The sequence below is a fragment of the Anabrus simplex genome, chromosome 1, assembly GCF_040414725.1.
Source record: "Anabrus simplex isolate iqAnaSimp1 chromosome 1, ASM4041472v1, whole genome shotgun sequence".
Classification (NCBI taxonomy): domain Eukaryota; kingdom Metazoa; phylum Arthropoda; class Insecta; order Orthoptera; family Tettigoniidae; genus Anabrus; species Anabrus simplex.
This window is the reverse complement of record NC_090265.1, coordinates 1753628793-1753640813: the sequence shown is the minus strand read 5'-3', so window position 1 is coordinate 1753640813 and position 12021 is coordinate 1753628793. Positions and strand designations below refer to the sequence as shown.

The window sequence follows — 12021 nt, the reverse complement described above, 5'->3', positions numbered from 1 at the left end:
GTCTAGCGCCATCTGTTGGTCATTGTGTGTAATTTATTTTTGTGTCAATAAAACCCCATGTCATGATAATCATGTGTGCGAATTATTATTACCTCTCTACCTCCAATATTCCGTCAAGTACTGCCTTGTGAATTGTTAACGGATTTTTGGGTCACGCTGTATATAAATGCTGTGAGTAAAGAACGGGAATTACAGAAAAAATACTTTTTTTTGCAGATAATATTATACGGTACAGAGTTAAAGAACTGCGAAGAGTATTATTCAATGTATTGAGATGTAATAATATCGTTATTGTCCGACTCGTTGGCTGAACGGTCAGCGTACTGGCCTTCGGTTCAGAGGGTCCCGGGTTCGATTCCCGGCCGGGTCGGGGATTTTAACCTTAATTGGTTAATTCCACTGGCACGGGGGCTGGGTGTATGTGTTGTATTCATCATCATTTCATCCTCATCACGACGCGCAGGTCGCCTACGGGAGTCAAGTAGAAAGACCTGCACCTGGCGAGCCGAACCCGACCTGGGATATTGCGGCACTAAAAGCCATACGACATTTCACATTTCAATATCGTTATTGCCTTTACGTCCCACTAATTATATTTACGGTTTTCGGAGACACCTAGGTACCGGAATTTAGTCCCGTAGGAGTGCCAGTAAATCTACCGACACGAGGCTGACGTATTTGAGTACCTTCAAATGCCATTGGACTGAGCCAAGTTAGTAATTTTTTTAGTCCTCATATCACTGTTAATTTCCTTTTAAAAAACAAACCCAATGGCTCAACAGCCCCACGAAGTGACCGCTGCTCAGTTCGAAGGCCTGCAGATTTTGAGGTGTCGTGTGGTCAGCACGATGAACCTCTCGGCCGATATTCTTGATTTCGCAGACCGGGGCCACCATATCAGCTTCAGATAGCTCCTTAATTTTTGTAATCACGTTGGCTAAATGGACCTCAGATGCAGGTAAAAATCCCTGTTCTGGTCGGGATTCGAACCCGCAGCCTGTGGGTAACGTGCAGGCACGCTAATCCTAGACCGCGGTGCTGGCTGTTGATTTCCTTAACTAAATTTAAAGTCTAATGAACAATATTGAAATACTGTTATGACGTATTCTATATTTATTTTATATTTTGTTATTTATTTTAGGCCCCACTAAGTACATTTGCGGTTTTCGCAGACACCGAGGTACCGGAAATTAGTTATGCAGGAATTTTCTTACGTTCCAGTAAATCTATCGACACGAGGTTCATGTATTTCAACACCCCTTCATATACCACCGGACTGAGCCAGGATCGAACCTGCCAAGTTGGGTTCAGAAGACCAGCCCGCCTGTTGTGAGATGGACAGTATGAACAAAGAAAATTGACACTGAAAACACTACATAAAACTAGAGGACAAATGGCAAGCGCAACCACCGAAGAATACCAACGAGAACGAAAGAAATACAAGGACCTAATAAAAAAGAAGAAAAAGCAACACCTGGAAGAAGAACATAAGAAAATGGTAGAGGAGGCAGAAGAAGACCCCTACCGAGCTCTGAGGCCAAAAGGACAGAAAATACAGCCCAACATACCTATGGAAACATGGATAGCTCATATAAGAATAGTAATTTGCTGAAAAGAAACAAGACCCATGATTAAGACACCTATGACTCCACAAGCTGGTGAGATCTTCACCACGGATGAAATTGCGAAAGCGATAAAGAAAATGAGGAATAACAGAGTACCAGGAGTAGATGGAATAAGAAGTGAAGACTTAAAACAGACAGCACAAGAATACCTACCGACATGGATCTCCCTTCTAAATAAATGTTTAGAATTAGGGAGGATACCAGACGAATGGAGAAAGCCAACAAGCTATTATACAAGGAAAAAGGTGACACAGAGAACCCAAACGCGTATAGAGGAATAGCGTTGGAATCTACATTACTGAAACTCCTAACAGGAATCCTCGTCAAAAGGCTGGCAGAGAAGTTAGAACGCCTTCTACCAGAGGAAGAGTTTGGTTTTAGAAAGGGAAGGTCCACGACTCTGGCAGTAGAAAACCTGTTAGAACAAATAAAACAGACGATAGAAAGACCAAAAGGAAAACTATATGTGGTTTTTGTTGACTACTCAAAAACCTTCGATATGGTCAACAGAAAGGTATTAATAGATAAACTGGAGGAACTAACTGGAAGAACGAGCACAACGACCCTGATATCGAACATACTGGCAGAAAACTACATACAGACAGATGATGGAATAGGCATATCTCACTGGCTGTCATAGACGAACGGCGTCCTCCAAGGCGATCCACTCAGCCCTATCCTGTTTAATGTTCTCATGAACGATGTCACCAAAGGAATGGCAGGAACAAGCACATACGTATACGCTGATGACATGGCCATCGCAGCGACAGATATAGATAAACTGCATGTATCGCTAAACACACTATGTGAATGGGCAGAGAGAAACGACATCCAGATAAACGAAGAGAAGACGGAATTGGTAGTATTTAGGAAAGGTGGAAGACTCACTGAAGCAGAGAACATCAAATGCAATGGCAAACTACTCAAGAGGGCTAACAATTTTAAATATCTAGGTATCACAATTCAAACAACGGGAAAGAGTTTCAGTTTACATATAAGATCTAGAGCAGTGGCGGCCACTAGAGCTATGAATGAAATCAGAAACATCACACAACTATCGATTAGCACAGCTATGGACCTGTTTAGGTTAAAGATACTACCTGTTCTGACGTATGGCCTAGAATCAGTGGGAGAATACCTCACATACAAACAGCTGGAAAAATTGGAGCGAGTAAAGGCTAGATACCTGAAGAGAATTTTAGGAGTCCCGCAGAATGCAAGATCGAGGCTAGTGTATGAGCTTACCAGGGCGACCTTCATAATAGAGGATCTGAGATGCGAGCTCATACTTCCAGCTAGTACCAGCTTCAAACAGCTTATACAAGATCTGCATGAGAACAAAAACAACATACCAGAGGACTTCTATGCAACATCTGCTATGCAAGACAGGACCTGGATGGAAGCTAATCATGATATGCGACACGTGACGACAAGGTTGGCGATCCATGGTTTCCACCACAAGGTGTGCTGTAACAAATTATTTCACGAACCAAATGACGAATGTGTGTGTGAGTTGTGCTTGGAATTCTGTGATAGATACCATATTGTAAAATGCAGGAATAGACAGAAATACATCGTAGCTTATAGCAAAGAAAAGTAATGTGTATGTAATGTAAATGTAATGGTATTCTGCACGGCATGTGCGCGTTTTCAATAACAAAATAAACATTATTCAAAAATAGTAACGGCCGAGTTTATTCCTTTCGTAGTTAATGCTTGGTATGAGTGGAAGTTCCTCTAAAAATGAATGAATATTCTATGGTAAAATATTATAAAAATATGGTTCGTTTTATATTTTTGTAGTTTAATTTTTGCAAGAACATTCTACTCATGATATTTTAATGAAGGCTCTTATATATTTCTTAAAGAAGGTCAGAAGTTGTTGAAAGAAATGGAATGTAGTAAAATTAATTTATTGGATATTTCAGTAGATATAACATCGACAAAATTATTAAAAAAATAACATTTTCGATATTTCTGAAGGCAAAATTTTAGGGAGGAAAAGTAGAGGCCGACGTAGGAAAAAGTACCTGCATGACGTCAAGAACGGATGAGGTTGTGGAAGTTACACGACGATGAAACGAGCAGCAGGAGATAGAGAGGAGAATTTATATAGACAAAATGCAACCTTTAGAACAACTTTCTTTTTTCTTAATTTGTTTACCGTCCAGGGTTGGCTTTTCCTTCGGACTTAGCGAGGAATCCCACCTGTACCGCCTCAAGGACAGTGTCTTAGTGCTTCTGACTTTGGATCGGGGGATACAACAGGGAAGGATCATAAGTACTTCGCCCCGACGGCCTTACCTGCTATGCTGAACAGGCGCCTTCTGGGGAGATGGGAAGATTGGAAGGGATAGACAAGGAAGAGGGAGGGAAACAGCCGTGGCCTTAAGTTAGGTTCCATCCCGGCATTTGCCTGGAGGAGAAGTGGAAACAACGGAAAAACACTTTGAGGATGGTTGAGGTGGAATCGAACTCTCCTCTACTCAGTTGACCTCTCGATGCTGAGCGGACCGTGTTCCAGCCCTCGTCCATGTTTCAAATTTCGAGGCAGACCCGGGAAACGAACCTGGGCCTCCGGGGCGGGGGTTGGCAGCTTTCACAGCCAGAACATAAATGCATAAATGAATGGCTCTTCTGAAAGTCTGTTTCGCTAACGAATAGAATTGGCTTATCCATCATGCAGGCCAGACGATGCCTGAGATACTCGTTAAGATAATGATAATGGTGATAGTTGTTGTTTTAAAGGGCTAAATATCTAGGTCAACGGCCCAATTCGTGAAGAATATTTGCACTTTATTACACTGACTGACAGAGCAAATGCAACACCAAGGAGGAGTGGTTCGAAAGGGATGAAAGTTGGGGAAAAAACAGAGACGGCACGGACGAATAATTGATGTTTATTTCAAACCGATATGCAGGTTACACAATGCGCACGGCATCGACTCATTAGGATGTTGGACCACCGCGAGCGGCGATGCACGCAGAAACACGTCGAGGTACAGAGTCAATAAGAGTGCGGATGGTGTCCTGAGGGATGGTTCTCCATTCTCTGTCAACCATTTGCCACAGTTGGTCGTCCGTACGAGGCTGGGGCAGAGTTTGCAAACGGCGTCCAATGAGATTCCACACGTGTTCGATTGGTGAGAGATCCGGAGAGTACGCTGGCCACGGAAGCATCTGTACACCTCGTAGAGCCTGTTGGGAGATGCGAGCAGTGTGTGGACGGGCATTATCCTGCTGAAACAGAGCATTGGGCAGCCCCTGAAGGTACGGGAGTGCCACCGGCCGCAGCACATGGTGCACGTAGCGGTGGGCATTTAACGTGCCTTGAATACGCACTAGAGGTGACGTGGAATCATACGCAATAGCGCCCCAAACCATGATGCCGCGTTGTCTAGCGGTAGGGCGCTCCACAGTTACTGCCGGATTTGACCTTTCTCCACGCCGACGCCACACTCGTCTGCGGTGACTATCACTGACAGAACAGAAGCGTGACTCATCGGAGAACACGACGTTCCGCCATTCCCTCATCCAAGTCGCTCTAGCCCGGCACCATGCCAGGCGTGCACGTCTATGCTGTGGAGTCAATGGTAGTCTTCTGAGCGGACGCCGGGAGTGCAGGCCTCCTTCAACCAATCGACGGGAAATTGTTCTGGTCGATATTGCACATGCTGAAGAATGGCGGTTGACGTGGCGTGCGGGGCTGCCACCGCTTGGCGCCGGATGCGCCGATCCTCGCGTGCTGACGTCACTCGGGCTGCGCCTGGACCCCTCGCACGTGCCACATGTCCCTGCGCCAACCATCTTCGCCACAGGCGCTGCACCGTGGACACATCCCTATGGGTATCGGCTGCGATTTGACGAAGCGACCAACCTGCCCTTCTCAGCCCGATCACCATACCCCTCGTAAAGTCGTCTGTCTGCTGGAAATGCCTCCGTTGACGGCGGCCTGGCATTCTTAGCTATACACGTGTCCTGTGGCACACGACAACACGTTCTACAACGACTGTCGGCTGAGAAATCACGGTACGAAGTGGGCCATTCGCCAACGCCGTGTCCCATTTATCGTTCGCTACGTGCGCAGCACAGCGGCGCATTTCACATCATGAGCATACCTCAGTGACGTCAGTCTACCCTGCAATTGGCATAAAGTTCTGACCACTCCTTCTTGGTGTTGCATTTGCTCTGTCAGTCAGTGTGTATATATGTATATATATATATATGTCTCTATGAGCAACATTTTCACACTAATCATCATGGGGACTGGCTGCATAAGGAATGGCATTACTAGCATCGCTCATACCAAAGTAATTTTCATATTATCAAAGTCAAAGGTAAGACGGAGACAAGGCAACGGAAGTAACAATTTGTTCTAGCCCAAACAAGAAGACACAGTGTACCGTAAACACTAGCTCTCACCAACAAAGTCATACCATTTTTTGCAAGTCTAAAATAGGCAGCCGTCTAATACCAGGGAAGAAACTGTACGTTTTTCTTTCATCTGTTTGCCTCAACATGGCCACTAAAGATTCCAAGGGGCAAAGTTTCATGATTTTCAGACTCTGAATATGTTTTGCAGTCCAGAGGCAAATCCTTTAATTGAGGGATTTCCAAATCAAATGGCTTTAATATAAATCATGAACTTCATTGAAATTCATTCTATATCTACACAAAAAATCGGGTTTTAATTACCTTGATATTTATGATTTTTTAAATCACTGTTAATAAGATAAGTTTCTTTAAATTTGAAGGAGATCTTCCATGAATACGAAAAGCACCATAGGACTTTTAACATAAAGGGATGGGTGATAAATAAAGAGAGGCCTTACCTTGGCGTCTAACTTCTGCAACTCTTTGCTGAGTTCGTCCTCCGGCTTACTCGGGGGAGCAGTTTTTCTTGCCATGTGGCCGCGGAAAGAAGCTTGGATCTTCGTCGCTGCGTTGCACAACTCTGTAACGCAAACAAAATTACCATCAGGTAAACATCACACAATTTCAATTGGCATACATTATGGTATGTTTCCTTGTGGGGGAAGAAAAATATTCTTGCGAAGAGTGGAGAGGGAAGGATCTAAAGAAAATGGAACGACAAAAATACTATCAACAAAATAATATTAATAATAATAATTGTTACGGTGTTTTTGTGGAATACAGAGGTGAAAGAATGTGCGAGCATGAATGGGTCTGTCTACTACAGTCAAAAGATTCATTAAAAGCTTTAACGTTAATGTTATATTTCTTTTCTCCTCTCTCTTTTTCAAATGACAAATATTAACAAAACAAGTCGCTCAGCGACGGAACAAGATTTCAGGTACAAAATTAGAAGCATCAACAAATTGACAATTAACAATACAAGCTTAACGCTCCCAATCTTACAAACGTTACTTCAGCACTATGGCTCCATCCACTCAATAGTTAAGGAGACAGGTCTCCCAATTTCGTTTACAGAGTACACTAATACCTCTACAAAATGCAAAGAGCGTCAATGCTCTATGAGTTGATCCAGGAGACTGCGCTTCGAACCTTATACCCTTACTGCCTTATCAAGGCAACCTTCAACAACCAGAGCATCTTTGCTAACAAAATTTACACTTTCCAGGCGTCTCGAGGCAAAACCTACATTTTACAATACAGACCGAATTGACTGTCTTCAACTCTCAACATTTTAACCACTTAACATAAATGATTGAATTTTACAGGAGTATCGAATACCCATTCTACCGGGCCTTTGTGGAAAACGAAACACAGGTTAATGTTACTGGCCCAAAATCAAAATGATGCGGAGGCAGGCACTTGCACTCCTTGAAACTTACACTTAGAAGTGTAAAACCCTAGTTGGGCTCACTGCCCGACGTTACACTATACTACTGAAGTGACTAGAAAAACAAAATTTAAGTTACAGACAGAAAAATGTTTACAAAATCATAGTCACCTCGAAGACAAGTTGATAGGGAACTCTAGAGGGTGTCACACTCTCTATTCCCGAATTTAAGCTAATTGCTTTTCGGCTTGTTTGAAATTTACAGTAGATATTTACATTTTAGAAGATTGGAAATTAAAGGTTTCATTATTAAAGACAGGAAACCTTCCCCTTGAGCTAGCTTTCAGAGGCTATCACATAGATATTAAATAGCTGTCATTATAGTAAAGCTCGATGGAGGGCGAGACGCCCCCGCCTCCTCTATTAGCACACACTCAGTAAACTGGACGATAAATTAGCCAAGGTGGCTAGAAAAATTGCCAGCTCTTATACCCGAGAGGAAAGTTCTAGAGAGTTCTGGGATAAAGCCCGACACATTTCCAATTTTATTGGATAATTAAATATGTACAAGAAAACGATGATTGGTTGAAAATTAAATACACAAAATTTTCTGTTGGCCAACATCTTAAGTTGGCGGGAAAAGATCGAAGTATTGTCAACTTTATCATACCAAAATCGAATGATAATCAACTCAGTGTAGTAAACCTTAAAATAACAAATTACTTTAGGATTATAATTGTTTCATTTCACACTAGAGGGCATAACATCAGTTTTTTGGTAGAGACATCTGTGGAGAAAAGTTCAAACTTTTTGCACATGTTGTTGCAAGTTTATATTGATGGCGTTCTTCTAGGCGCTTCATTTGAATGAACGGGGCGGGTGTACCTCACGGTACAGCAATAATAATAATAATAATAATAATAATAATAATAATAATAATAATAATAATAATTAAAGACCGTTTAGCAACTAACTTCTCAACAGACGTAGAACTAAGGGCTACTTTGCCAGTGTTTTAATATCGCATTAAAATACAATGTTTCGGTTACGTTGGAGTGGTAGACGTCTACGTTTATGATAGTAGCGGTCATGCCATTGTGTTAACTATCGAAAACGCTACCTAGTGGCTTTACGTCGCACCGACACAGACAAGTCTTATGGCGACGATGGGACAGGAAAGGGCGAGGAGTGGGAAGGAAGCGACCGTGGCCTTAATTAAGGTACAGCCTCAGCATTTGCCTGGTATGAAATTGGGTAACCACGGAAAACCATCTTCAGGGCTGCCGACAGTGGAATTTGAAGTCACTGTCTCCCGGATGCAAGCTCACAGCTGTATCCCCGACCCAAAGTCTCAAACTCGGACATTGCCCATGTGGCGGTAGAGTTGGGAGTCCGAGGAAGAAACCAATCCTGGAGGGTAAACAGATTAAGAAAGAAGAGTTAGTTTTAACTCTTAGAAACACCCGCCACCACACCATCAGATCATCTATTGTACAGTACCTCCTAGGCAAAGACTTTCAAGTACACGACGAGGTCAAGGGTCTTGCAACAAATGGCAGTACAATGAGCATTGATATGATCTCCATTTTAGGAAAAGCAGGTTATAGACCCCACGATAAGATACGAGTCGTGTCTAACTTTTTAAAAACTCAGCTAGCCTAAGCTGACCACGAAAATAAACATATATTTTTGCCTACCGTGTATATTACACAGAGAAGTATCAGATAGAGGATATTCAGGTGATGGGTATTATGATTGTTGCGAGGGGGCGATCGCTCCACAAAAGGTGGTGAAAATCATGAGAGTTTTAGGGATCTGCACTGATGAACTTGTGGACTGGCGGCTAATAGCTTTCAGAAGGTCTGTACTCATTTTGAGTCATCATCTTTGCTCGTTGGAATATGATCACCTGTCTCATGTCCGAGTCACAATTATATTTCAGCTTTTTAGGAATTATTTCTCTCAAGTTCTTCCTAAAACGTTTTACATTTTTTGGTAACTTTTAACTTTACTAATTGTTTTTTAGAATTGTTTAATAGTGCATTTCTACCTTCACGACATTTTTAAATTTTCGAGTTCTTTACAAACATTTTTTTGCTAGGGGCTTTACGTCGCACCGACACAGATAGGTCTTATGGCGACGATGGGATAGGAAAGACCTAGGAGTTGGAAGGAAGCGGCCGTGGCCTTAATTAAGGCACAGCCTCAGCATTTGCCTGGTGTGAAAATGGGAAACAACGGAAAGTCTTCTTCAGGGCTGCCGATAGTGGGATTCGAACCTACTATCTCCCGGATGCAAGCTCACAGCCGCGCGCCTCTACTCGCACGGCCAACTTGCCCGGTTCTTTACAAACTAGTAAGCATTTACTGTATTTTGTATTTTGGTCTTCGGGCAGTCTCCAAGTGGTGGAAGATTTTATAACTTAAGAAAAAGGTCGGTATTAGATTATTTGCTGGAAAATTAAATGAAGATATTAAATTCAACTTTCCTGTAATTTTGTATGATGTGCATGTGATTAGAATTAGCCTATGTTTTTCCATCGAGAATGTTGGTGCTTTGTTGAGATCTACTGTTTTTGGAAAATGCTATTGTTCTAACGTGTTAAGAGTCCAGTTTCTTGCTGCTTTCGGTTCAGTTGGTCCCGGATTCCATTCTCGGCCTGGCCGGAGATTTTAGATGCTTTTGGTTTATTCCTCCGACTCGGAGAGGAGGCATCCGTCCAGGGCATCGAACCGTAAAACTGGATCAAATTCATATATGCGACATAGAGTGACCCTGTGACCCCAGTAAGGTGAGAAAAGCCCTAGGGAAAGGAAGTGATGGGGTGTTGAGTGTGTGCAGGACATTTAGAAGTAATTTGGAGAATTTCGGTACTCTTGCTGATGTCTATGAATTTGCGTCCAGTTTGTGGTGAATGGTTGGTAATTACGATTTTGTTCTATGTTTGAATTCTCTGATGTAGTATTATGTATCCTGGCATGATGTATCTACCGGTTTGTCCAATGTACCGTACCTATAGAATTTGGAATATTATAAATCTATTTAGTATGGTTATTGAACAATAGGGTCAAATCTTTCAATAAGTATTAACAATTCCCTACTGTACACTGAGAATTTGAACTGCACTACTAGTTCCATGAGTTCCCAACGGATGTGTCTAGCTATTTGGATTGATCTTCAGCACTCTAGCGGACACTTGATAATGAAATATTTATCATGAACTTACTTGTACCACGAAAATACTTCCATTTACCCTATATATTAATTCCACTCACGGAACTATACATTTTCATAGAGACATTGTAATTTTCTGCTAATAATAACCGTCATTTAACATGTAGAATAATTTCGTGTGGCTATTTCTAGTCGAGTGCATCCCTTGTAAGGCAGACCCTCTGATGAGAGTGGGCGGCATCTGTCATGTGTAGGTAACTGCGGGTTACTTTGGCGGAGGATAGTGTTATGTATGGTGTGTGAGTTGCAGAGATGTGGGGGACAGCACAAACACCCAGCCCCCGTGCCATTGGAATTAACCAAGGACGGTTAAAATCCCCGACCCAGCCGGGAATCAAACCCGGGGGCCTCTGAACCGAAGGTCAGTACGCTGACCATTCAGCCAACGAGTCGGACATTTAACAGGTGAATAGCAGAGACTGCTTCCACTTCCATGTCTGTCCTCTATTAGAGTAAAGGGGAAGATCAAAGTCACTATTATGTCTGATTACGAGAGATTAGTTTGTGACCATGTTTGGCGAAATGAACTCGTCACGACGAGGGTGGGGAGGGGGAATGTGACACTCTCGCTCAGCCTTTCAGTGACCCAGTTTAGAGAGCACATTAGCCGTGCTCCACCTGCATGTATGTGTGGGAATAGCTGTCACGATAAGGTCTGTCTCTTCTTTAATTCTGAACACATAGAGCGACAACGTCATGTTAAATGTACTCTGCGAAGAACGACCTCTGGCACAGGTATAATATATCATGATTTAATATTATATACACAATATAACTCCAGTGAGAAGTTTAAATACTATCGTGGCCTGAAAAATGATTTATAATACTTTAAAATTCATCTTCATTATTACATTTTATCGGCATCTGGGCTGATGTCGGGAGAAAGGAGGCGAGCTGCTCGACTAAAATGTATGTTCCGAGCTGTCAGTGGAGAGATGGCGTGGAATGACATTAGTAGACGAATAAGTGTGAGTGTTGTTTTTAAAAGTAGGAAAGATCACAATATGAAGATAAAGCTGGAATTCAAGAGGACAAATTATGGCAAATATTCGCTTACAGGAAGGGGAGTTAGGGATTGAAATAACTTACAAAGGGAAAAGTTCAATAAATTTCCAATTTCTTTGAAATCATTTAAGAAAAGGCTAGGAAAACAACAGATAGGGAATCTGCCACCTGGGCGACTGCCCTACATGCAGATCAGTAGTGATTGATTTATTGGCTAGCGGAGTGGATTTTGGTTCTGATAAACTCGGGTTCGATTCTCGAACGGGTCGGGGATTTTAACTACGCATAGTTTATTCTTCTGGCTCGGCGACTCTTAGCCCTTAAATGCACAGTTTGTTATCCCATTCGGATATTAATTTTTCGTTCCAGAAATAATCAGAAATTATTTTGAA

General features: G+C 42.4%; 1 protein-coding gene across 1 annotated transcript in view; it reads right to left on the bottom strand.

The window, feature by feature from the left end:
• igl (igloo) overlaps window positions 1–12021 on the bottom strand; it is a 631915-nt gene that overhangs the window by 113971 nt on the left and 505923 nt on the right. The window contains exon 3 of the mRNA XM_067155150.2: window positions 6458–6579. Coding sequence (XP_067011251.1) covers window positions 6458–6579 — 122 coding nt within the window. The remainder of the gene's footprint in view (window positions 1–6457; window positions 6580–12021) is intronic.